Below are 27,966 nucleotides of genomic sequence, written 5' to 3'. Positions count from 1 at the left end.
GAGGATTTCTGCCAGTCCTCATGACAGAGGAGATAAATTCATTAATTGCTGCAACAATAATTACACAGCCACAACCTCAAATGCTTCCATAAATCTTCAAACTGTCCAGACTGGATGAAATATCACTTCTGTGCTCAGAGCTAATTAGTACCAAACTGAATTTCTGCAATGCACAGGCCTCAGATCCCTTACCCTAGGGGGAAAATTGCTCCCTTGAAACTATTTCTGCCACATCATCCAAATCTCCTTCATAAAGCAAAGCAGTAACATACACAGGGAAGGGAGACACATTAATGACCTTGCTGTTCCAGTTCTGGAATTGCTGTTTCACTTTCCAGTTCCTTTTAGTCCCACAACACTGGTGGTATCAGCACCAAAAATCTGTGCCTGTCTAGAGCCCTGGTTTGTATCACTGGCATGTTAACTGGGTGAAAATAGCTGAGACAGTTTCAAAAGACTCAGGAAAAAGAATAAAACAAACAAAACTACTAAAATTATGGTTATTTGTTAATAATTATGGGGTTTACTGTACTCAGTAGCAATACTGCTAGAGCCATTGATGGGAAACAATACCTGAATGATAGAAAAAATATGTTTTCAACCCTCAATTAATTTTCCCACTGGCATACCAGTTTCTCATGATGTGCTACCAGGGGATTAATGCCAGAATCTTACCTGCAAGCATTTCCAGTCATTTTAATTACATGACACCTGCAGCCATGGATGTTCTCAGGGAAGGGTATTTCCTCACCTCAGGCTGAAGAGCACATTGCCATCAGGGTACACTCGGAGCATGATGTTTTCCACAGTTGTATCATGGATGAAAGATCTTTTGGAGTGCACAAAAAACACATCAGGCACCCAGATCTTCTTTATCAGTCGTCCATCAAAAGTCATGCTTTTGTTTTTGTTGCTACGGAATGAGAGCCTCTCATCCTTCCAGTAGTGTCTGAGATACAAAGTCATGGTGAAGTCCTTTGTTTCATTAAAAATAAAAGCAGACAATACTTGGTTTAGTCATGTGCAATAGAAAACACACAAATTACATATGCAAAGGGTCAATTTCTTCTTTGCACATTATCTGAAAGATCCTTAATAAGAAGAACCAAGCAAGACCAATGAGTTTGAATTTGAATATTGATGAGATTTTGTCTTGTCCCTGGTGTCTGAGGCTAAGACTTCATTTATCCTTAGATAAAACTTCTACATATTTCAGTGGTCTTCTGGATTGGGCCAGCTGTGCAGTGATAAAGAAGCTTTAAAACCAGACAAGGGTAAATGGAAAAAATGTTTCCTCTGGAAATCTTCACAACCTTCTCCAAGAATAGACTGTGGTTCCCTTAAGGTTCCTTTACAAAGGCATTAACTGGAGTTCTTCATGAGCACTAGGTCAATTTTTAAAATCCACAAGTCTGTTCATTTTGAACAAATATTGTACAGGGGCTAAATTAATACATTTATTAATCAAATGCATCATTAAGAAACAATTCAATGAATATCATAAGAGTAAGGAGGTAGATTTTACAACAATTAAAATAACTACACTATTCTTTTAATATAAAACATTATTACAAATATTTTATGATCCTATTTAGAGAAACATTATGACTGCAAAACTACATGTGGGAAGAGATGGAGAGGATGCTGCAAAGCCAGTGTGAGCTTCTGCACAGCCTGACTGCTCTGTGTTCACCTATATAAATTTTATCTTATTAGGCAGACACCATTTATCTCTGTAGAACATTTGCTTCTGCTAAGAATACTGTGAAGAGAGTTTGATCTTCCCCTGTAATATGATTTTGTGATTTGAGTAGGTTTGTAAAGGAGTGCAGGAGCTCATACTGACAATATTAGTGACAATTTGGGCTGAAGAATGGACATTCTTCAATGCATTCCAGTACCACAGGCCCTAAGTGCAGTGTCTCCTCCCCAGGACCATTTCTGGAACTGATGTTCCTCTTTCCATTTGTTATGATCACAGCTCCACCCAAGCCACAATTATGGAACACTCAGATTTGCATAGGCAAAAGAAGCAAAGAACATGAAGCCTCATCGTGCAATGGAGCATTCAAACCAGAGCACTGCCCACTCTGAGCTGTTCCTCTGGCCCAGGGAGAAATTCAACACTTACTAATGTAAATGCATGCTTCAAGGCAAGGATGTGCTCTTTAGGGTTTGCTTTCTTTACCTACATTATTCTGTACCATCCATCTGCATGTTTCTGAACCCCTTGTATTTTTACTGAAACCCTTTATTCCAGTCCTGCTCACCATGTCCACTTCAGAAATGCTGTCAATGCTCTCCACCTGCACATCAATGCCCACAGGTATTGGTGACCCTGCATGGGAGCAGAAAGAGGCATGAGGAGCAAAAATCCATATTTTTAAAGGGGAGACAGCAACACCAGCAGGATACAGAGAATACTCTATCCCAGAATTTACTGCAGGCTCTCCACCTTAAAAAAACAATGAAAAAAGGCAACAAAGTAAAACAGTTGTGAAAATAAGCACAAGATGTTCAGTGCTCTTTTTGCAGTTGGTTTTGGCACAGCAGTTTGGCCAGCAGTGGCAGAGTCCTTGTGATGCCACAGCAAATTAATGAACCCCTCAGAGTGCAATTCAGAACCACCATGGGGAAAAGCTGAGTAAATACATGGAATACATCAAAGATTGCAAAGCTTTCTCACCACTTCCAATGCTCATTCACAAAAAACATACTTATTCTGACTCTTATTATCTTTAGTTACTGAGCTGTTCAAGGTTTGGTATGGCTGGTCATGAAAAAGCACTGCTTGCTCACCACCTCTCAAGGGAAAAGCTGTACACATGCTAATCATGTTCTGTCACTGTGTTGTGTATTTACTGAGTGCATTTTTAGGATGAAGTTACTCCAAACCAATTCAAAATTACAGCCATATTTGAAATGATTTCCACTCTTTTCAGTGTGAAATAACAAGAATGAAGGATGTAGTTCCTCGTGGGCTGTGTCCTTCCACTAATTGATTAATTAATTCCACAGGGGAGGAAGAGAGGAGCATGCATATATGCATATCACACCACCATCCCAAGAAGATTCTGCTTTTAGTATGAAAATCAGTAGTAATTATTGTACACAGGATTCCAATCACTTATCTCAAAAATAGCCAGCTAAAATATTTTTAAGTACACATTTCAAATAACCAGTTAAAAGCATGAATACAGTGAAGACTGAACTGCAACAGCTTTTCTAACTTATCTTTTTCTTGTCTTTTCCTTTTAGCCCTGTCAATCCAAAATAGTCCAGGAACATCACTCTGGTGATAACCAGCCACAATATTGTGTCCCTTTTTGGAATTATCCTTAAAATAGCAGCCTTCGAGGATTACACAGCTGCCTCCAGTTCTTACCAGTAAAGATCTTGAACTATTTTAGAGGTATTTTTAAATCTGGCTCTGTAATCTCTTGATTTTACTTGTCTTTTTTTAATGGGGAGTCTGTCCCTGCACAGAACAGATGAAGATGCACTGTGCATGGGAAATAAAGTGAGATGTTCTCAGAGTTAGCAGGGCACACCAGAAAATATTTAGGCACTTACAAGAGCTGGGCTCCTTGGCTCAGAAATCGTGTCCCTCTCTGAGAGGAATGCCTACCTCAGCCTCTTGGCCAAAGCCCAAAGATTCAGGGCTCTAGAGAGCAAAGTTTATTAATAAAACACCAAGCAGCACTTTGGAAAAATGCTGCTCCTTCTGGAGAATAGAGACAGGAAAAGACAGCTGCACCAGAGGCTGATGCACAAAAGTATCAATGAATATATTCAGCCAGACTCCTTCATACAAAACAACAGAAATTTTTCAACTTCTCTAAACTAGTTTTGCCCACTTCTTGCTTTGTCTTGATCATGACACCAACATAGTTTATTTACATGAAATACCAGCTTGTAGCAAATACTGGTACAAAAGTGCCTGGTTGTAATCTGAGTCATCTTTTCTGTATTCCACTGAAATCTTGTAAATTAAAAACAGGTTCAGCCGTAGTAGAAGTCATTGTGGAATTTATACCTGATGTGAGCATCGTTCACAAAAGGCATTCACACATCATTTAAATGCAAACAACAATTTATACTGAATTATGTGGGTGGAACAGGAGGGGAGGGGGAACAGCTCTCAATGTCAAGAAAGGTTTTACCAGTTCCTGAGGCAAGGACAAATCTAAAGCAAATAAAGTGAAATGTCTCCCATCAGCATTCTTCAGGCAAACAAGGAGCTCAGCACAAATCACATCCCAGAATCAGACATCTGACTTTCCAAGCCTGTGTTGTGCAGTGAGGAAAAGGCTTTCCTTAGTGACTGCTGCTCCAAGTGTGATGACAGCAGTTCTAGTATTTTTTGTCATTTCAAAAATCACAGACAATTTCTTACGCAAACAAATATCATTCCAGTGTGAGCAAAATTTCCATCAACAATTCAGCTCCTCTGGGCAGACACAAAGGATCTGATCACAGAACTAGAAATCAGTGCAGCTTATGGTTATGTTGGCTGCATGCACACAAACCAAAGTGCCCCTTATCCATAAATACACACAGAGACACCTGATTCTTTGAAAGGACAGCCTGTACTGCACTGGGAACTACTATAAAAATATGCTGGTGGTGACAATGAATAGCATAAAAGAAATCAAAACCTATGGCCAGGAGAAATACAGTGAACAAATCCAAAGTGAATTGAATAAAAAGGGAACTGTTACAATTAAATTCATTCCTGATTAGGTAGAAATGCAAGAAGTGTGAAACAGACTCCTTGAGAAGAGATTCCTCTTCTCTGTCTGAAGAAAGACAACAACCTTACTCATGATGCTTAGTGAGAAAACACTGTCCAGTCAAGCATTCAGCACAGAGAATTATTAAAGCACATCCCCTACCCCATTACTAACAGATCAGAGCAGCTGCAAATATTTCCTTCCCATTCTGACTCTACTTTGGCAACAAATGTAAGTAGATGATAAAGACAGTAAAGACTGCACAGATATGATCACTGTGCTGTTCAATTTTCTCATCTGGAGCACTTCTATATCATTGTCACTAACACACCCAACAAGATACCTATGGCCTCAGTCTGGTCTAATCATGGTTTTTGGGAACATTTCTCTGTGTGATTAAAAATCACCTCCACTAGAAACAGGAGGGACAATTAGCTATTTGGGAACAGGCTGCTAGGAACTGTAATTTCTTCATGCCTTGGATTTGTTTTGTCACAAGAGGCTGTTTTTATAAAAAAAAAAACATAATTACAGTAAGAATTGAAAAGGTTCCTAAACCAGCCAAAATAGGAAAGCAATTTTTCCTACCTCTGTGTCTGCACCAAGCTTTCTCCCTGCTAGATTGAGAATTTCAATCTCTGGCTGACCATCAGACAACAGCATCAAATTCCCTTTAAAAAAAAGCAACCAGAGCAAAGCTGTGGTTTTTATTTCCCAGTTTGACAAAACTGGGGATGGCAGAGAGGATTTTGTTATTAAATTGAGCAGCTTCAGTTGCTTCTGGAGGGTCACTACAAATCATTATTTTAGAGGGATTAGTGATTTTCACAATGGTGGCTCCACAGATTTTCAGGATAATTACTCCTCAACAGAAAAAAAAAACCATTGTTTTCAGACAGGTTTGACTTTATGCAAGCCATTTCCAGTCTTTTATTTTAAAGGTTTAAGCATAGCAAAAGAATTCCTTGATGAGCATGGAATTTTATTAATAGATAGTACATCAGGCAAATTCTGTAATACCCTTTGTAGAAGGGATATTATGTAAAAAGGATATCTATCCTTTTAGCATTTTTAGGATCAATTTCTACAGTAATAATGACTGGTTTAGTGAATGCTATAATATTTTTATAATAATCAGACCTTTGGGCACACAACAGATTGCACCTGAAGATCTATGGGATAAATGTTGAATTTAGAAACAACTGCACCCAGCTGGCTTTGTACATGTTACAAAAATCTACCAGCAAGAGATAGAGACTAAGGCAGAATTAAGATCTGTAGGTGGACTTTGTTCTAAAACAGAGGAAGAAAACTGGATAGAAATGTAAACAAGCTCAAGGGAGTTGAAGCTTTGTGGATTTTTAAATTTTCTTCTGGCAATGACAGGAACAGGAGAATTACTGGCAACAGTATTTTCTTCTTGTTACTACTGTGTTTCTTTCTTATTTAAGTAAGAAACAAAGGTGGTCTGGTATCAGTAACCAGCCCTTGAAGTAGAAGATTTAGCAATGTGAAAGAAAAAAATCCAGAGGAAGACTATTAGAGGTCTTGCAAATAATCAATATATTTCCCCTCCTCTCCTGTCCTGGATCCCCAGCTATTCCTTCCAGTAAGAGGTGACAAAAATTCTGTTTTCACCCATGTGAGTCTTCACCACAGGGAGAAGACATTTCTCATCTTTCAGGCAGAGCTGTGGTGCAAAAGAGAAAAGAACTTGGGGGCAAAGAGCTGTTAGAATTGCAGCACTTTTTGAAGATACATTGGGCCATATTTTCTTTCCTTCCCTCCCCCCTTTTACCTTCATATATAATATATTATTATATATTATATAACATATATTATGTATATTTATGTATTATACATATATTTTGAAGAGGGAGGGAGCATAAAGGGGGAGGTGATGTAATGGGATTTCTGATCCTCTGAAAATTCAGAATGAAGGTTATGTTTAATTGCAGATTGAGATGCAAATTTTCAGGAAAGACCTCTTGACCAGCTAAATGCTTGTGAATTATTTTCATAATTTCTAATACTTACTTATGTTATTATCTTCTATATTGGTTGAAAAAGAAGAGATCATCAATTTTAAAACTTTAACTAACACACTTGTAATGTAGGAAACTACAGGTCCTTAAGACACAAGGTAGAAGAAAAAACAATATATATATAAAAAACAGCACAAAGACATTTATACACACATGCATGTGTTACTTCCACCAGTACTTTGAAATAAGATAGTTCAGAAAATAAAAATATATAGATAAATAGATGTATAATAAGGAAAAAAAGTAGATTTAAAGCACTTCTATGGATTTGCTCTCAGACCTCTCTCAACGTGGAGTTTTGGCTGCTATGGCAGTTTGCATTGTGGCCCTCAGATCTGAGCTGTTACAAGTCAGGATATGCTGAGAAGTCTCACTCATTGTCTGTGCTCACCCTTTCTTGCTGAGTTTAAAACTTGGGGATGGGCATTCCAAGAAGTGCTGGCAGCATAATTTCACTTCTGACTTTTTCTCCACTCCCAGTTTAAGCTGCCTTCTCACTTGCAAACCAAACAGGACCATGACATTACACAGAAGGCAAGAATCAAACAACAACCACAACAAAAAATTTAGGAAAGAAAAAAACACCACCAGCTTCCATCAACAAGAGCCTGGCTTAGAGAGTAAATACAATGCAACAATGCCAAGTTTAGATTTTTAAAGTTTGGGTGCACTGAATTGTTGGTTTGCTTCACTTATCCTCATTGTACCATGAACTGCAAAGTAACATTTTTAAAGTGTAGGATCAGCTTGCCAGTAGTTGCTGAGTTTGCTTCATTTCAATGCTCTGTGTTTCTCTGGCTTTGATCTCTAATCTGCTAATAAACAGACAATGTCAGGACTAAATTAAAAAATTTACAGTCAGAGTGTCAAATTCTGATTGTGCAGCTGCAGTGGCACTGCAAGCAACAGAAGAATGCCAAAATACACTCATATAAATGGCAGCAGAGTTGTGTTCATTTGGTCAAAAAACTGATCTCTCACCTCCACAATTATTTCCAGTAACACTGCTGCCAGTAGCATCAGTGTCCAACAGTTCTACATTTACTTCCCCCACGTTTTTCTCTGTGCATGTTTGCTCAGTTTACAAATCAAACTCAGCATGTGCTCCCTCTGTTTTTGTTTTGTACAACTTAACTGTAGGTACTACAAATTCTGGGTCCTGTGGTCTGCTCATTTACATGGCATGTGTTGTGCTAAGTGAAATCAAGCAAGGCAGGTTTAGATTTAAGAGTTCCCTGAACTGAGGAATCTGCAGCAGCATGAATTTTCTTGCTACCTTTTCTCCTAAGCTGGTGCAGAGGGTGATTGACCTTCTCAGGCAAAGGGGCACAGTGGAGCCAGATTAACAAAATCTGTCATTCCAACTCCCTGACAAACCCAGCAAATCACAATGGGGTATAGGAGAGGGGGAAGAGGTCCCTCTTCTAAAGGTAAAGAATACTTTTTTAAATAAAAAATTTAAAGAATAAATACTTGTTTTTCATCCAGCTTTCCTGATCTGGTTTTTTTTTGTTGTTGCAAACTGATACACAGTGCTGAGCTGAATAAATCATGTGATGTGACACATGACAGATACAAGCCCCTCATGAGTCACAGTACAGAGCTGCTTCATTAAATCTGATGAAAACAAACCCAGGATTTCACCTGTGGTAACTGCACAAAGCCACAGTGCTGTGAGTCTCAGAGCAGTTCAGGGTTATGTTGTAACTGCTGTGGCAATGACTGCAGCAATGATATCTCTAATTTCTCCCTCTCCTCTGGGTAAGATTGCTCCTGTTGCACACTTAATCATCACTGTTCTTCAGAGAAACCCACACCCCATGTCTGCTGTCATAAAATAATCCCAAGGATGTTATTCAGATTCATGTTTCTGTAGAGAAATCTGTCCACTGAGGAGGTCACAATGGTGTGTTAAATCTCTGCTACTGCCTTATGAATGCCAAACCACTCCTTACTCCTGCAACACCACTGGGATCAATGGTAAAACAAGAACTCTGGGGTATAAATTTGGGATCGACACTCATTTCACTGGGACTTTTTTCACTCTGTGCTGTAAAAATGCCAGTGGATCTGTTCTAGTCTAAGAGTTACACATTCCACATCTTAAGGGAGTTCTGAAAATTTGGAAGTGTGTGAAGAAAAAGGTGCTTCCCATGCCAGTGTGGCATGTGGGTGACAGAGGAGAAGCAGAGCTGAGGCACTGTCCTCCTAAAAGCTATTTCTGAAAGCCAGGAGTAGAGCTGAAATCACAGCCAGGGCAATGTGATGAGTGAGAGGCCTGTGCAGTGAAGTCAGTGGAAAAACTACAGCTGGCTTCAAGAGGAACTGAATGGGCTCTGTGAAGAGGCATCTACAAAAAAAGGACAAGGAGAAAAAGCCTGGGTGTGAAAAATCCTCACTGCCCCTGGAAAATTACAACTGCCAGGTCACAGGGTATGCTCTCAAAGCTGCTTTTATGTACATCATCAATACTGGTTTCTGGCATGATTCAGTGATAAAGGACATCCCAAACCTCTGTCTGCTTACATGGAAATGCTACATTCTTTCTGAGGTGGCACTCTCAGAAATTTAAATTCCTTGCGAGGTAACAAGAAGATGTCCAGATTAACAGATATTAGACAAGACAGGTATTAGGCAAGAGGAAATCTGAATTTCTGTTGCCAAGAAACAGACTGTATCTCAACTATTATTCAAAACCAGGCAAGGTTTTTGCTGTCTGACAAGACATCATTTCTATGGTAACAAGAAACCTTTTCCCATTCTCCCAGTGCATCCCAAGATGTTTTCCTTACCCATTCTCCCTCCTGGCACAATCAGCAGCCCCAGATCCCAGCAGCTGGTGTCAACAAGAGCAGCTCCCCAGACCTCAGCTGGCCTCCCAAATCTGTGCTTGTCTACACAACTGATTATTGGTCCTCAGATATTTCCTTTTGGCCTCATAATCCAGAGCAGTCCAGTCTAATTTTCATGAATCATGACAAGGGAAGTGGTGACGCAAAGGCTCAGACAAAGCTTATTAGTGGGGCAGCTTTCTCATTTTCCCTCCCATGAAGGAGAGTCAAAACTGAATCCAAGCTGTGAACATCCCATTGAATACTCCCTTGATCCAGATGCAATTTAGTTAAATGAACAAATAATCTTCATAGTGCCCAACAAGACAGAAACAATATCATAATAACCTGCAGGCCTGTGGGTAGTTGTTGTTGTTCTTAATTTTGTACACAGCAAACAGATTTAGGAACTGATGGATCATTTCAATCTCTCAAAACAAATCTGATGACTAAGTAATTTGCTAATTGCTACTAGACTGTGCCATTTACAGGGATACCTTAATCACTGTTGTCAAAGAACCTTATTCTAATACTATTTTTTACTTAGTTCTGTAAAGCAGACATTTTGAGCAGTTCCTCCTATTGATACACTAAACACAGAGAAGCCCCTTGTCTTTGACTGTTTCTGTATTTCTTTATTTCCTGAAGTACAACAACTGAGCCGTGCTGCCATTAACTCTGCCATTCCATTTGAAATGACAAAGGTGAAGTAAACTCCCAGAGAGAGAGGATAAACTCTTACCCAGCCCAGGCATGTGCTGCTTACCTCCAAATCCAGGTCTCAGAGCAAAGTCATGGTCCTCTATGTGAAGGAGCTGCTCAGTTTTGAGTGGTCGGACCTTCGTGCTGTCAAGTTTCCTCATTTTAATTTCTCGTTTGCTATGTTGAAAGAAAAATAAAAACAAAGTGAGAAACTTAATTTATTTCTGCTGCCCTGACATTTACAGTGCTAGTCAAATGAAATAGGGACCTGGGAACACTGGGCAGCTGAATCTGGAATGTTAGGGGTAAGAACTGTGCTAATAAAGCTGGAGAAAGATATATTGGGAAGGGTTGGGAAATGAGGTAGGAGGGTGCCCAGGTCCATGAAGAACACCAATTGTTTATAAGAAGTCACAGGAAGAACTACTAGATCCTCTGCTGTTCTCCTCAGAGATTGCAGCTACCATTATACAAGAGAATAGAGCTGTTTAAAGTTATTATTCACATAAACACTTGCAAATCATACTTGGAACTAACACCACATATCCATGATTTAACCACTTCATACATTATCCATATTACAGAGACAATAATTCCTTTTTTTATAAATGTGGCTTTTTTCCTAGGAGCTCAAATGAGTCAATAATTTTTTTAGAAGGACTGAGAAAGGGTGATCCTGGATCTAGGGACTTGCAGGGGGACTGGCTTTAAGTGGAAAGAGAGTAGGTTTAGATGGGATATCAGGAAGAAATTCTTTCCTGGGAGGGTGGTGAGGCACAGGTTGCCCAGAGAAGCTGTGGATGCCCATCCCTGTAAGTGTTCAAGGCCAGGTTGGATGGGTTTGGAGAAACCTGGTCTAGTGGAAGGTGTCCCTGCCCATGGCAGGGGGGTTGGAATGAGATGATCTCATGATTTTATATTCTACTGTACACATCAGGAACACCTTTCTCACAGAAGTGTTCTCATGGGAATGTAGTGCTTTGGCAGGTTTTGAGATTCCTTTCACTCAGGCTATTTTAGAATAGGTCAGATATTTATTTGCAGGAATGACTTGAATACAGCTTTGCCACAGGCAAGGGACTCTCCCTAGACACAATTTCTTTCATGGCTTCTGTGATTCTCTGGGACTTTGCTGCAAGCAACTGCAATTATTACTTCTGACTGAAGGATAGAAATGTGTTCTGAGGATTGGCCTTGTAGTCAAACACTGCTTAAGGCAAAGTATGGAACACCTTAGGATAAGGTGTATGCCTCTATTTACTTATTTTTGTCCTCCCTCTCACTTTTTTCTTGATAAAGAAGCCCAAGAAATTACTTCTACATTACAGGAATGATGAGGTGGCTGCTGGGCTACTCAGAATTGCTGGGCTTGAACAAATTCATTTACCTCAGTATTCTTGAATGTCTCTGGCAGTGCTGTCTGAATCAAATTACCAGGGCCATCAGAAGGTCCATGAGGCATTTCAAATACACACTTTGGTTTCTGGAGTATGAAAATCATGTGGATGGTGAAATGCAAGCCCATGCTTCAGAGAATTAAAATCACCACAGACCAAGCCTGCAGCAGGGTACAATGGGCAGCAGAACTGAACAGCTGCAATGTTCTACATGAGGAAATTCTGCTGCCTGGGATCCAGGAGAGGAGAAAATGATGAATTATGTTCAGAATGCCATGGCACAGCTAATACAGTTGGGAAGCATGAGGTCATTTGTCATCTGATGTGCCAAGGAAAATGCCTGTTTGATGCTCCAAGGATTTCACTGGAAGAAGCAGGCTGGAACTGATTCATCTATTACAACTCCTCACTGGAAGCAAGTCTGTGACTGAGGAAGACTTTCCCTGGACAAGAGAGGCAAAACATAAGCTACCAGGGCAGGAATTTCCTATTTAATACGCCACTGGGAAAAGATCTTCTGGGATTTTAAACTACAAAGCTATTTGGAAGGAACATGGCCTGCTAACTGCTCAAGGTAATGAGCTTAAGCATGCTGGACAGATTCTTACACTCCTGCAAAGTATTTGGAAGCCTATGGAAGTAGTTATCATGCATTGCAGAGGTTATCAAAAAGGGAAAACAGCCCCCAAGCTGGGAAATCACTTTGCTGATAAAGCAGCAAGAGGGGTTGCAAAAAGGCCATTCTTGCAGTGGTAGCACAGAAAGAAACAGATTTGTCGGAGTTTACCCCAAAATATGATCAGAGAGATCACAAATTAATTAAGTTTCTTGAGGCTGAGATCAAAGAAAGTGGGTGGGCTGTTGCCCAGCAGGACAGGTTGTAGTTCCACCCCTGCTCCTTCGAGAAACAGCCCAGCAGGAGCATGAGAGTACCCACTGGGGAGCAGAAAATCCTTTAGAACATCTGGAGAAAGTAATAATAGGGAGAAGAATGATTGATATTGTACAATCTATACCAAGCAAGTGTGAAACCTGCTGTAAAAATAACCCTGACACAAGCAAAGTTGTGCTAGGGGTAACGAAGACAGGAGCTCTCCCAGGAAATTAGTGGCAAATAAATTTTGCTGAGATGCCCCACAAGGAGGGATGGAAATCTACACTGGGACTGGTGAATCCCTTCAGTGGATGGCCTGAAGCTCACCCCAGTCACCAACACAGCAAGGGAAGTAGTGAAAGCTTTGATCAATCCTGTAATTCCAAAGTTTGGGGTTCCTCTGGAAATGTCACCAGATAAAAGACCACATTTTGTTGTGACAGTAGGTAGCAGGATTCTGGGACTTGTGGTAACCACATATTCTCTGCACAGAGAGAGACATTCTCCCAGGATTTTCCAGGGAAGCTGTGAGAAGCTGTGGGAAACTTAGAGAGAAGGGTTCAAACAATTAATATCTCTCTTTCTGTAACTGATGTTTATAGATATGGTTCTCCAGAATGTGCCATTCATAGTTCACCAACTCTGTGAGAGAAGATTCCTAAAGGTCTTAAGTCCACCGTTGTTTCTATAAGAACTGTACATTTCTAATAATAAGATGTCTTTTCATGCCTTGTGAATCAATCCCTTCCATGGACAGCCTGTCCCAGAACTTGACAGCCCTTTTGAGGAAGAAATTTTTGTGAAACCATTAGCAGAGAGATGCACCTAAGGACAGGAAATCTCTCTTTACCTGGCTGCAGTAGTAGCAACAAAGATAACCCTGGCATTGGTGTAGATCTGGGCAATGATAAAAAGTTCTTGGTCTCAGTGAGGCACATGCTCAAGAAACTACTGTTTCCACTCATAGCTGTGCCTCCCACAGCTGTATTTCAGACAAGGGCTTATATTATGCAAATTAAATGGCAATCTATAATTACATTCCAAAAGAGGTCATAAAAAGCACTTGAACTGTTTCAGATCACAGAGGGAATTCACTCTTGCTGGTACTTCTACATTAAATAATTGGGAGCAGTAACTTTTTGGCTGAATACTATTGCATGGACCTTGGCATTTGCCAGAGATCTCAAAGAGCAGTTAGTCCCTGCCTACAAAACCAAAGCTAATTCAGAATTAATTAACAATGGACAAAGATGTGTCAGGCTTTTAAAGACAAATTTAGCTGCTCCTACCTAGCCTTGAAAACCATTAGCAAATGAAAGGCTAAAGGTCTGCTCAAGGGCACTAAGATCATGTTTGGTTAAAGCATTTAATCACTTAATGTCATCAGTGTAGCTCCACAAACCAATGAGTGGTTCATGTCCCATCTGGTTGTCTTTAACTTACCAGGCTATCAAAATTTTATGCTGGTTCAAGGAGAAATAGGACAAGTTCATGGAAAAGAAATCCACTGAAGATCACTAGATCTAAAGAAATTACACCCAACACAGGATGTACTGGAAGAAATTTGGTGGCTTGGTACAGCTGTGAATATTAGGGAGAAATATCTTATTTACCCAAGGTTGTGCTTGCAAGCCCTTGTTATAAACTCAGCACAGTACAGGGATCCCTGGAAAGATCCTGCTTGGCTGTTCTGTTTCAGACTTCTGCTAATGACATGGTAAAAGTTCTTGTAGGAAACTAGAGAAAGGGTTTTTTTCCCCTACCATCCCTTCATATTCAGAATTAAACTAAGTAAGTTCACGAGAAGAATACTATTAAGGTGCCTTTTGTGAAAAGAATACACTGGATGTCATGGCCATAAGTTTCTTTCCATTGTTGTGTCCCCAGGATATTCTGGCTACTCCTAAATCAAAGGTATCCAAAAGTAGAAGTTACAGGAATCCTATTCCAAGGGAAGTCCATGGGGTAATCCAGTGTGACCTCTTAAATGTTTAAATACATCAAGCCTTGAAGCCCAGATAAATGAAATAATCAAAATCGCACCATTCTCTCATACACATGAAAATGCATTTCTAATTGTTCAGTAACATCAGCAATATATACTAAGGAAAACCCCAATATTTTGACAATCAAATGTTTTGTTCTTTGCTGTAGGAAATGGACTGTGGGAATAATCGCTTTCTCATGTACTTTTGGTTAATGCTTCAAAATCTTCTTTACAGGAGAATGCAGACAAACAGCTTTGGAGGGAGAATTGGGTTACTCTATTAAAACAGTGGAACTTGTAGGTTAAGTAACATTTTCACATGGGATTCTTTTTAAAAGGCCACCCATTTAACCAAGGCCATCTGTCAGCTGTGTCCCTAATAACTCTAGCACTGGCTGAAAGATTGTTCCCAGAAAGAAAAAGATGCTGCTGGAAAGTCAGACCCTGATGCAATGTACTGGAGGATAATGCAGCCTTTAGAACAAAAGCAGAGAATGAAACAAAGAGAAATTAAACACGTTTGGATCCTTTGCAGAGAAAAGCTGATTTGCTGCTGTTAAGCTTTGGGATCCTCTGTGGATCAGATTTTCCAGTCTTCTCCCCAGCTCAGAATCACTAGGACCTTGGAAAGGAGGATGTGGGATGCCAAAGCTTGCCTGGTACACAGAAAACTGCCCCACCAGGCAGCAGCAGATGGATTCCTCCTGGTTCCTCTTCTCCTTTTCTGATAACACACTCGTGCCTGTCTCCCAGGACTGTCACGTGGATTCATGTGCATGTGCCAGTACAGACCTGTGACCATGCAGAGCACACTGTGCTGACTCTGGTGTTGCAAGAGGATTGGCATCAGGATGCCACAAAATTCCTGTCTCCTACCCCCAGGTCCCCTCCTGCTTCGTGATTTCTTATGCCAACATGGAGCAACTGCTCCCAGCTAAGGCAGAACAGGATAAATGCAAACAACAGCAGCACATGCTCCCCTCTTACCAGAGACAAAAGTGTAGCAGCTGAGCTTCAAACAGACCTCCCTTGCCACTGCCACTACCAAGGTATTTTATTCTGTTTCCATTTGATTCTTAACTGCTTCCTGAGACTGGCAAAGCACCAGATGAAATCTTATGTTGATACTGGGGCTAGTTCTACTTATTTTCCTTTGTTATTACAAATAATTGTGCACCAGCACTCAGAATGTTATAAACAGACTGCTGAACAGCGATTCTTTTCATGAAGAAAATAATTGCCTTGCACCAAACTTGGACCCATAACTTTGAATAGAAACCCAGAAGTCCTGAGTGACACAGCACCTCTGGGCACCTCTGTTGTGTCATCTCTTACCTTGCATTGCTAAACAGGATTTTATCAAGAATTGGAGGGTTCCAAGTGGATGATTGCATAAGAAATGATACAGGATGTTAACAGCTCTACACCTGCTGCAAGGCATGAAACTTGAGGGGGAAAAAGCAGCTTAAACATATCAGAGGAGTGCAATTATGTTACTTTTCTTCAAAATGTGATATTGGACAAATAAACTATGAGCTCCCAAGAAAGAGGAATTTTTCTTGGATTATCACTGGCAGCCACTGGTCTGTTCACACAGTATTAGATTAATCTAGAAACAGGTTGAGAGATTTCACATGGCAGATGTGAGCTGCCTTCCTGGGGAAAAGCACTGACACTTTGCCCAGAAATATACAGGTAAAAACCTCTCAATCATTATTCATTTTCAACCAGCTACTCGATGGAAAGGCCAAGAACAAAGTCAATTTTCAATGTCTAAAAGCACTAAATATATTCCAGAAAGGGAACACACTCCATCATCACTACAAATAAAGTGCAATTCACCTCATTTAGTGCCATAAAAAAGTCTTCTGTAGCTTTATAGTGTAGCTACTCTGCTGTTTAGGTAATGGAAGGCACTTTGTAACACTGGCACAGGACTTTGGAAGGCATTTCTGCTTCTTGTGATGGGAGTTAGAGGGCAAGAATACTTGGAACATCACAGCAAGAATCTGGTAGCCTTGTATCACACCAAGTAAAAGAGCTGGGTGTGGGTGGGTACATAACTGCATATTTTTGAGACATTCATAAAATCACAATGTGAAAGGTCTGGTTATGAAAAATTAATTAATACTTCACCATTTCTGCTTTGGGAACATCCTATCGATACCATGCATACTATAAACCCAGAAACTGGAAAAACAGGACAGTGAACCAAAGGGGTGTGCTGAAAGGTGGCTGACAGCATGAAGTTTACCAGCTGAACAGAGACAGATAAAGTTTATTTCTTACCTGTTATGTTTCCTTGAGAATGACATTTGTTGCCGGCGATGAAGACGGTGATGCTGACTGTGAGAGCTGTGTAGCACTGCTGTTGGCCACAGGCAGGTGAGGAACAGAAGTTTCATGACCAGGACCATCTCTTCCAAAAGAGAAATGCCTGATCACCCAATCCACCTTGCTGACTTCTTATTTGTGAGTGTTTTTACCCTTTAGAATCAGCATAGCAGACAAAAGATGCACCTGAAGCAAGGCATCCCTGAAGAGAGAACACCAGGGCATCCCAGTTCTGACGTCCTCGCCGAGTTCCCCACGTATTTTGGCAAATCATAAACATTCCCTCAGCTCTACATCCCTGCAGCATCTGCTGTCCAGCCAGGAGCACCTTGTTTTCAGCACTGTGGAAGGTAGGGCAGTTTGCCTGGCCAGGCTGCCTTGCTCTGATCCATTGCTGCCTCTCTTTCAGCAAAGGCGCGGGTTTAAATTCTCCATCACCCGCTCAGTAACCTCCTGGACATAGCCTGTGCAGCAAAGTGATGTCAAACATTTAATCCCCCTTAAATCCCACACAAAACCATACAAAAATCTGCTTTAATGACAAAGGTCTCTAAATTAATCTTGCTTTCTATAGATGGGTGTATCTGCTCAAAATCATCTTCTGCACAGATCAAGCCCTTTTGTTAACTGGCTACATTGCCCTCTCTTCCCAGCCATTAGCATCAATTCTGGCTCTGTCAGCTGCCAGCACTTTGTCAGTACACACACACACACTTCCTTCTGAACAGAACAATATCACAGAACAAGCCCAAACTAAAAATGAACTCCTGTTTTGATACTCCCCAATACCAGAAAACACAATTTCCCCCCCTCTCTCTCTTCTTCTTCTTTTACTAAGCTCTGCAGCTATTTAATTCACCCTACATTTACAAGGTATGTGCATGTCTAAGATCCAGTATCCTGAATAATTTTATCTTTACTTAATTTAGCCTGCCCTACCTGCTCAACAGAAGGCTGAATTGCAAAACATTGTATTAACAAAATGTTGCTTAGGCAATAACTTGCACATGGCAGCTAGAAATGATAGTAAGATTTCAAAAAACTGGACAATATTGGGGACACAGCTGATACAGTCAAATTTATCCTCTTCAAGCCATCAGCAAGTTCAGTGGTTATTAAAAGCGACAGCATACATTTCTTTTTCTTTATCTAAAAATCTGAGATTTGAAACTGAAAGATCAGGAAATGGAATATCCCACCTCAATCTAGCAGCTGGAGGAGTAATTTGGGTCTCCTAGCAGGAGGCTTCTTCCTAAGTAAGACAAACCCAGGAATAAAAGCAATCCCAGTGCTGTGTCTGCAGAGACTGTGAGCACCCACACACTCTGGGACAATAATCCTGCCATGTGGGCAGCTGCTCCTCAGAAGCTCCCAGAGATTTCCAACTAAATTCACCTGGGCCAAGAAATAATTCTCAGGTATGGGTGATTTCCAGGTGGAGGCTACTAATGGACAGCTAATTCCCACTGTTAGCCTAAACTGGGTCTAAGATCAAAGGCTCCCAACCTTAATATCCACATCATTCAGCTGTTTTACAGTTTAATCCTTTCCTGTTCAGCAAATTCAGGGAGGAGAATTTTCAGCCTGGCCCAGGGACAGTCACAGAGTGCTTCTGGTGTTATTCCAGGGTGGAATTTCCAGACATGGTAAACATGAGCTGCAGTTAAGAAAACCTGTAACAGGTTCCATTAATTTACTATCATTTGGGTGGGAAAAGGAAAATAAGACAATAACTCTAATGAGAATTTATTCCAGGTCGAGATAAATACAAGTTCCTGAGCCAGTCTGGTCAAGTTCCCCAGTGTCACCCAGCCTACACATATCTAAGTATTAGCCCACTAATTAATTTACATGTAAGGAAAAATCCAAGAGCCTTTGGATCTTCTTCTTTTCCCAGGCCCAAGAGTGGCAGCAAATTAAATAAAAAGCAAATGACAGTGCAGGCTGTGTGGTAAATATGTTAGCACATTTCTGCATGTCTGGCTACCTGCACATCCATCAGAGTGAACTCACTTCCAACCACTTTCCTCAGCTATAAAAGAATTCAACATTTATACCCTGTCTTCCCTGCTAATTCTGGTTCCCATTGTTCCCAGACACTGTGGACAAAGCCATATTTTGGATGTTAATATAATCCTTAGCTGAATGCACTGACTGTTATCCCCAGTAAGCAGGAGACACTTAGGAATGGGGAGAGAGGGGATGTTCTGGGTGCTGAGGTTTATCCACCAACAGCTCTGCAGGGTACCTGTGGGTACATCATGTCATGCTAATGTAGAAACATGATGATTGTGTGTGCTGACCTCAAGGAACTCAAAGGAGTCCATTAGAAAGAAATAAGTCAAAAGGGCTTTGTGGATTTACTTTCCAGCTGGAAAGGGGAGTGCCTAGAAGTGCTGCTGCTCCAGAGATGTGGCTGTGCAGAATGACTGGCATGTCCCTGGCCAGGCTGCACAGGGATGTCCCTCCCCCAGGAGAGGGAGTCTTTAACAGAGACAGGAAATTAGAGCTGTTCTCACCGAGCCATCAGCACCCTGCTGCTTTATTACTCCTGGCTGGAGCAGCAACTTTACACTAAGCTGTGCTGCTGAAAAGACTGCTCCGTGGGGAATTTCCACAACATGCTGAATGCTCCTTTGACTATCCCTGCTAAAATCAGCTTTAATTCAACAAACTAACTAACTAAATAAATAAAAGGAGAAAGGGCTGCATGCACTGACATATTCACCCATCCAATGTCATAAACATACCTTGGGAGGCCTTGCCTGAGCACCCTGAAAATCCAAGCACTACCCCTCTGTCCTGAGGCACATTTCCAGGAGCAGTCCAGCCCACACACATGGAGGGGAGCCTCTCCTGCAGAGGGGAACCAAAAGCACTTCCACTGATGGGCACAAATATCAGTGAGGGCAAACCCACAGCAACAGGGTTTCTTAATGCTGGACCTGTTTTCATTTCCTCTGGGGAAGGGAGCATTACACAGAGCAGATTATACCACCACTACAAATTACCATTAAGAAAACAGGTTAATCTCCTAAGCATTTGTCAGTAATAAATTCCAAGAAGATCTCTCTTTGGAGAAGAATAAAAACAAGATAACACATTTTGCTTGTATTGGGCAAGTTGCTGATCAGTTCATGTTTTAGACACAGAGCAGTGTCTCTTTGCTATCAGTAAAATTATTTCTTTAAAATGATCTGTAGCCTATTAAAAGTTTGCCATGCTTATTTTGCTGGGACTAAACCTGGCACATGGTAACAGTGCATCAGCTCATTGAACAGTTTGCAAACAAGCCAGCAAGGAAAAGAAGCAAAGGTGAACACACCACCTGGTTTCAGAAAATGAGATGCCTGCTTTTAGTCAGCAAAATAAAACATTCCTTCTGGTAACTGCAATCTGGAGCTACAGACCCCTCTCCACCACAGATCACAGAGCACAGCAGATTGACAACAGCTACTGTAAAAACAAGAACAGAATACCAGGGATGAAGAAATGCTTCAGAGCCTCGAATTTTGCAGAAAATCTGACCTCACCTAAAGGCCATATTAAACATATGGAGATGAAAGACCACAGCACACAAGCACTTTTCCATCTATTAAAAATAAATTAGCTGCAGTGAGAAGAGATGCAGTGTGGAATGGGGAGTGTAGGTTTACATGGCAAGTATTTTTTTCCTCTCCTAATCAGAGAATGAAATACAAGAAAGAAAACATTAATAAGTCTCCTAAGAGGCACTCACTTCTTACAACCAACCAGCAAATCACAGAAAGCAGATTAACCACATCCAGGACTCTGAGGGTGAATGCAATACAGCAGCACAGGAATAGGCAGCATTTTGCTTTTCTATGGTAACAGACCCAGTGCAGAGCACTCACCATTTATATCATGGTGACTTACAAAATTAATGTTAGAACTAAGGACAGTTTGTCCTGCTTATATTAACACAAATGACAAACCATGTTTCAGGAATTAAGATATCCATTCACATTTCCCAACAGGATGAAGTGGGAGGAAAGCAGAGGCTGGGAATTATGATTCCAGTTTGCAGCTCTCAGAACAGAGCAAGTGCCTTTTCTTCTCATTACAGAACAACCAGCTGTTATTTTTCACTAAGGTAAAGGGCAGCTCATTAAAAAGTAAAGGTCAGCTAAACACTTTCCTGAACACAGCTCTTCTGTGATATGAGGTCTCCTTGGGTGTCCAAGAATCCAGTCACAAACAAGGCAAGGGACCTGTACAAAGTCTGCAGCTTTGAGAGCAGAGCTGGACTAAAATGCCACAGACTGGAGACCAAATTCCATTCCTGAGCCTTGTGCAGTTTCTTACTGTCTCTGTCCACTGCCTATTCATCCAAAGGATGTTTTAAAACTGTACTGCAGGATCCTCACAAAACCATAATTCACCAAAGGCAGGTATATATTTTCCCATATAAAACAGCCTCTAAATTCCAGGCTTGAATAGGTGACTCTGTTTGGCATAAGGGTCTTTTCTGCTCTTCCTTCAATTTACAAAACTCAGGCTTCTGTTTGCTCTGGAGCTGTGTTGGCTACACACTTTTTTGTATAATCAGACATTTGGTTTGAAAGAGTGACAAGAAAAACAAAGAAAACCCACACATTTCCCCTAACTCTTTGCATTCCCCATTTCCAGAGCCTCTAAATCAGGGATTCTTTCCCTTTCATCATTCTGCCCTGGACAGAACAATCACTGAATTAATTTCATCCCTAAATCCCTTTACTTAGCTTCTACAGCAACAACCTTGAAAGTGGAACAATCAGTTGTGCTGCCTCTGGTTAAGGAACATCTGCATATTGAGGATGATCTCTGACAAAACAAGCAGCCACATTTCCCCCAGATTTACTTTTGTCACAGCCTCAGTGGCAGAAATTTTCCCTTTCTGCCACCTCATGCTGAGCACAGGCATGGAACACAGCTACCCTACTCCTGCATGTATGCCCATTTTTTCCCAGGAGCAGTTTCTAGAGTTTGTTTCTTTATTTCTGTAGGATTTAAAAAGAAAAGAAAATCTTTTAGCCTCTTTCCCAAGAGGATGAGGGGTCAGAGAGGATGAAGGGGCTGACCCTTAAGCCTGAGCAATTCTCAGAAAGCAAGTGTTTGCAGCAGCACACTGTATCCCCAAGAAGAAGGCTACTTTGCCATATGCATGGCCTCAACACTGTGCTTCAATCCCAAAAGCAATAAACACTGCATGGGATTATTTTTTATTCCCTGATTTCCTTGGCAGTCTGGTCAACGGCACAGTCTCATCAGCGCTTACCAGCTAGATCCTAACTGCTACCTGAAGTTCTTTTGGCTCATTTCACCCCACAGACAAAAACAGAACAATTCAGCAAGGGTGTTTACTCTTTCCTTGCTGCCAAGCTGATGTGAATTAAGTGTTTCCTCCAGCATTCTCTGTTTGCTGTCCAGGAATCAACAACACATCTCTGATGGGAACTAATTTATGAAATGTACTGCATCTCTACAAAGCTCCTTTCTGTCACCAATGAACATAAGGAGAAAAAAAATTGTTGAATAGTGGGAAAAAAAATGTGCCTTTCAGCTTTGGCACTGGAAACATTTTTCACCTTACAGTGAAAATAGAGACAGATTTATTGATTAAAATCTGATCTCTACAGGCCACAGAACAGCTTCAAAAGCCATCAGGCACAACTCTCAGGGGCTGTTTTCCAGGCTTTTCTTTCCCATTGATATCTTCCAGAGAAACATATGTTAACATCACAGAGCAGGTGCTCATTTCAAAGTGGAAGCCAATTTTTACTGTGTGAATTGTAGTCCTAAGTAAATATATATTTAAGTTTACATATATTTGAGACTTAAGAGGAGGTAAGTGCATTTGGGTTTTCTAAGGCTTTACAACTTCTGTTTTCCTAGGGGCTGACAAAATAATGTGGTTCTAAATCAATAAACATCTGAACAATTCACATTAAAATCTTGAAGGAGAGAGAAGCTAAGGGATGGTACAGCAGCAGAGAAGGTTGGTTGGAAATCTCCTCATAGAATCACTGAATGGTTTGGGTTGAAAGTGACCTTAAAAACAATCTCATTCCAACCCCCCTGCCATGGGCAGGGACTCCTCCCACTAGAACAAGTTTTCAAAACTCCATCCAACCTGGCCTTGAGCACTTCCAGGGATGGGGTATCAGCCCAGTTTCTCTGAGCAGCCTCTTCTAGTGTGGTCCCCATGCTCACAGAAAGAATTTTTTCCTGAAGCTCTAGCACTTACCCAAACTCTTGTGCTCCTGTTCATCATTTCCCTGTTAAGATAATGCCCTACAAATGTCTGGGCTGGGAGATACAATACAGGCATGCCGGCTATGCCATGTTCCATCCTTAAAAGATAGATAAAGTACAGCTGAGATCCTCAACAAAATGGAGCACCTGTGCTGCAAGATCAGCCAGCTGTGATGCCTTCAGAGCAGAAATCCTGGTCTGCTAATTACCTTCAGATGCAGGAAGAGCTGAGGATGATTCTGGAATGCGTCAACATGGATTTCTGTAAGACAAAAAAAATCACCCAGAAAAAAAAACAAGTCTTCCAGCTCTGCCCCCCTCACCCTTAGGGGCCAACAAAGGACTCAAGACAGACTCATTCCCCTTTTGCCCTCCTTTTATTTTTGTGGGGGAAAAGCCCCAGGGCTGCTCACTGGTTCACAAACCTCTTTGTTGTCCACAAAAATCAAATTCACTACCTGGTGTGCACCACACCAGTGATTACACACTGAGAGACACTGGTGTTCACCTCAGGGCTATACAAACCTGGCTGCTCCCAGGTATTCCACAAATCCAGCACCCAGACTATCAAAACTTTTCAGTACTTACGCATGTTATCAAACAAAGGAATTAGTGTTTACTGACTACAAGTTACACAGTTCTCTTATTAATTAGCATTCTGTCATCTCTTGGTTCATGATTCCCTCGTTTCCAATGCTAATTAGTCCATATGCTCAGTCTTTCTCTTACTTTGGGTCGGTGGTCCCAGAGTCGGTGGGCATGGTCTGCCCCTGCCGGGATTACCTTTTACCCAGCTGGAGCTCATTGCTGACTTGGCTTTATTGGTTTCCTCCTTATCTTGTGGGTTCTGCCAAGTGTCCGCGTGGCCCGTAAATTCTGCATTATCAGAATAATATCCTCATAAATTATCAGAAAAATATCCGCTATCAGCGGCACATCCTTCTTCCCGAGCTTGGTTAACCTCCCCCTACATCTCAGAGCATCAAAACCCGCTGAGCCCTAAAGCTAAACAAGGCAACTCTACCGACAATTCACTTCTCCTACTAACACACCTGCACATCGCTCGGCGCTCGCTGGCTGCTGTGTTTCACGGATTAAATCTCATTTCTTGTTGAGTAGGCTTGAAAGCATGCAAAGATCGAACAACAACGAGCATGCCTCGGTAAAAAAAAACTTTTACGTGTTCCACATTTTGTAACACTTTTCTCTAAAACTGCGGGCGTCTCCACACGGACGCCGCCAGCAGCGCCCTTAGGCAGCCGACATGGCGGCCGCGAGATGGCAGCGCCCGCCGCCCCAGCCCCAGCGCCGCCGGCAGCCGCGGCCCGGGGCGCCCTCCGGAGGGAACGATGAGGGCGGAGAGGAGGCGCTGACCCGCCCGGGGCTCCGGTGGGGACGGTGGAGAGGGGCGAGAAGGGCTGGTGAAGGGGAGAAGGAGAGAAAATGGCCGCCGCTGGTGACACCACTGGAGGTGAGCGGCCCCGCACGCACCTGAGGGAGGACGGTGTTGGGAAAGGCCAGCGAGCAGCAAGTGTGAGATGATAAAAGCGAAGGGGGAAAAAGAAAAGTGATTGTGAGGCTGGCCAAACATCCAAAATGATCCAAGAGGTTCTCACTTCACGAGTCCATATCCAGCAGCCTGCTGTTCTTCACAGTGTTGTTCCTTACACAGACCGACTTCCAGCCCCTCAGCACAAGAATAAAACAGGCTCTGCTGGCTGTGATCTTAATTCCTTCAGTAATCCTCACTGTATTTTATGGTGTGAGGGACCACTGGAAGTCATGTAAAATTGAAATAAAGTTAGCAGCTTCGTAAAGTATGAGAAGAAGGTAGGGAAGCCATTGGAGTTTAGTTGGATTTATTGGAAATGAGACCACTAGAAAAACGTAAAGGCGTTCGTTCATTAGTAAGAAATGAGTGCACACACACACCCTCTCTCCAGATAATTCAGTATTGGGAATAGCCTGTTTACTTCATGTACATTAAGAATGTTTCAGTTTGTGAAAAGCACCAATCACTTGTTTTTAATTTTTTTTAAAGTTTAATAGGAATAAAATGGTTATAAAAATAGCAATATAATTAGAGTAGTAAAAATTTGGACAATTTGGATTAGGACAATATGAGACAATAAAAACAAAGAGTTACAGACGGTCTAGGTACCTCTTTCTCAAAATAAGCCCAAAAAAGGACCCATGTAAACAGAGGATTAACCCTTAAAAACAATAGCCTGTTGCATATTGATACATCTCATACATGATGCATAAATTCCATTCAAACACAGGATTCTGTCTGGTCAGTGTCAGCTTCTTCCTCTTAATCCTAACAGCATCTTTAGGGCTGAGTGAGGTGGGAAGAAGTTCGTTTCTTCTGATAATGGAGCAATAAATTCTCTTTCTCTGAAAGATTTAGGTGTCCTGTGGCTGCTATCTGGTGCGAGTACCTCATTCCCTTCTTTTAAAAAATATCCCACATACATAGTTCCTATTATAACCTTATGTTATAACCTAAAACTATATTTAACACACTACTTAAGAAAACTAATACAGCATAAGTTTCTAACATGACACATATGATATTCATTTTAATATTTGCAAAAAATACACATTTTTCACAAGTTCATAGTACGCAGGAGAAGTCTGCTCAGGAATGGTGCTCCTGGCTGCAGCCTGAAGCAGCAGCATCCACAGGAACCTGCAGCTGGAGCTCCAGAGCCTCCTTACCCAGTGCAGGGATCAACACCTCCCTCCTTGTGCTTGTCCTGAGCACGCTGCTGCCACCTCCTCTTATGGCATTCTTTGTGCCTTGTTTTCATCCTTATTTACTTGGGGTTGCTTGTATTGGAGGCCTTACATATTTTAATTATTGACTGCAAGAGGTCCCAGTTTCTCTGAGTCTTGTTCCATCAGGCTCAAACACATCCTCCACAATTGTATAACCTGACCCAGACACGGTGTCCTAGTACTGTGAGGCCCCTGCCAGGTTACATAAGGTGACACCATCTGCACTGACATCTGTGACCTGCTGCAGGTGGCATCACTCTGCAGCACATGTTAAGAAGGGGAGGAAGCTCCTTACAGCACAAGTTGTTTTTTTTTTTTCACTTTTAATCTGATCACTTTAGCACAAGGCATCCCTAGCAACTCAGCAATGGCTTTTGTCTGTCACCAATACTAGCAGGAGTGACATATATATATATATATATATATATATATATATAAGATATATATAAGATATATATATATATATATATGGTGGAAATAAACACTGCAGATTTGCTGATGTGGAAATAATTTCAGGGCAAACATAGTAGGCATTTTGCCCCCAAATTTCACAAGTTGTCAAGTGCAAAAATTCTTCAGGTAAGAAATGCTATTTTGCTTGCCTCGTCCTTTGTTTGTCCTGAGTGGTCATGTTTAAGATTTTCCACTAGAGTGGAAAAGGAAGAGTGAAATAAAAGAGCAAACAAAGTTTTGTGTTACATAGAGTGGGTCTGTGAAGTATTACATTATAGCCTGTTCTAGACCCACAGCTCAGAAAGGAAGGTGGTAAATTTGCTAGGTCACCATAGTGTGTGGACTTGGAGAATATGAAGAGAAGAAAAATAAATGCTTGGGAAATGCAGAGGTACTCCAGCGCCCTGAGATGGCAGGAGTGTGATTAATACTGTTCTCATGGAGGAATGCATGTGCAAACTCTGGCTGAGACATTTCCAGGAGTATGAGCTAATGGAGACTTGACCTTGAGTCCTAGTGACAAATAAGGGCAATTTTTAAAGGCTTTATGCCTCTTTTTGAATAAACACTGAGCTGATTAGAACCTGTAGCAAAGCCCTGGGTTTCACAGGCTCAGGGATTCAGCGCCTAAGAAACCTCTCCAGTATTTCTGAAGTGGATTTTTTTTTTTCCTGTAACAGAGGAGCTTCTCTCAGCACACGGAGGACAACGTGCAGCTGTTGTCAGTGCCCACCCTGTGCCCCTCACTGGATCAGCCCCAGGCAGCAGTGATATCTCTGCCCCAGGCAGCAGGAGATATCTCCCAGCCCCAGGGCAGGCAGAGCTTCCAACTCACCCAGAGTTAAAATCAGCAGCTTCAATCCACGCCCCGCGACTCCCAGCCCTGCCGGCGTCTCGCAAGCACACTCCTTGCACTGATGGATCACCGCGGGTGTGGGTGCCTCCCACAGTGGTGACAGCGAGGGGATTTATTCATGGATGTGTTTAGGACAAAAAAAAATCACACTGAAAATGCGTGATGAGAGCATCCCCATCTGCATCATCTGCATCTCATCTGAGTCTCCGCTCTGAGCAGGAGGCAGGAAGCTCAGGGCTCTGGATTGCAATTTGTGAAATGTCAGGGAAAACAGAAACTGATTCTGATTGTCTCACTGGAAAAAAAAAACCAAACTCTCTTTTCTGCCTTTCACAGTGCTGCTTTTACCTCTTTGTTTTTCAGGCTGCAGATCCAGGTGTTCAGGAGTTGAGAGAAGGGCAGTGTAGAGAGTCCAGCACATCACAGTTCAGTGCAAGAGAGAGACAGGGTCAATTATTAAATCGGCCAGCTTGCAGGGCTTTCAGCACTGGGTAAGGAAAGCTGTTTGAAAAGCTACTTTCTCTCCTGCAGCATTAAGTGAAAATGCATAATTTGTGTTTTTAGGGTATTTGTAGTTGAGAGCATTGGGTAAACATTCACTGCTTGGTGTTCATAGAATTTCCAGCCCTTCTGTTGTCAGTGCTCTGATCCTGTAGGATCTTAACTCCAGCCTGTATAGAACCAGTGTGAAAAAGACATATATTAACACAAATATTAC

The 27,966-nt window shown here is 41.6% G+C and overlaps 1 protein-coding gene across 1 annotated transcript in view; it reads right to left on the bottom strand.

Annotated features, from left to right (window-relative positions):
• Positions 1-24,388, bottom strand: part of GABRR3 (gamma-aminobutyric acid type A receptor subunit rho3) — a 34,092-nt gene extending 9,704 nt beyond the window's left edge. Inside the window, exons 1-6 of the mRNA XM_063150193.1 lie at positions 24,211-24,388; positions 23,888-24,034; positions 16,859-17,367; positions 10,376-10,488; positions 2,271-2,338; positions 752-975 (exon numbers count right to left, since the gene is read on the bottom strand). Of these exons, the coding sequence (XP_063006263.1) occupies positions 752-975; positions 2,271-2,338; positions 10,376-10,488; positions 16,859-16,986 (533 nt within the window). The 5' untranslated portion in view covers positions 16,987-17,367; positions 23,888-24,034; positions 24,211-24,388. The remainder of the gene's footprint in view (positions 1-751; positions 976-2,270; positions 2,339-10,375; positions 10,489-16,858; positions 17,368-23,887; positions 24,035-24,210) is intronic.
• Positions 24,389-27,966: the final 3,578 nt, after the last annotated feature.

This window comes from Melospiza melodia, chromosome 2 (assembly GCF_035770615.1).
Source record: "Melospiza melodia melodia isolate bMelMel2 chromosome 2, bMelMel2.pri, whole genome shotgun sequence".
NCBI classification, from domain to species: Eukaryota; Metazoa; Chordata; class Aves; order Passeriformes; family Passerellidae; genus Melospiza; species Melospiza melodia.
The sequence above is the reverse complement of the archived record's forward strand: the minus strand, read 5'-3'. Positions and strand labels throughout refer to the sequence as shown.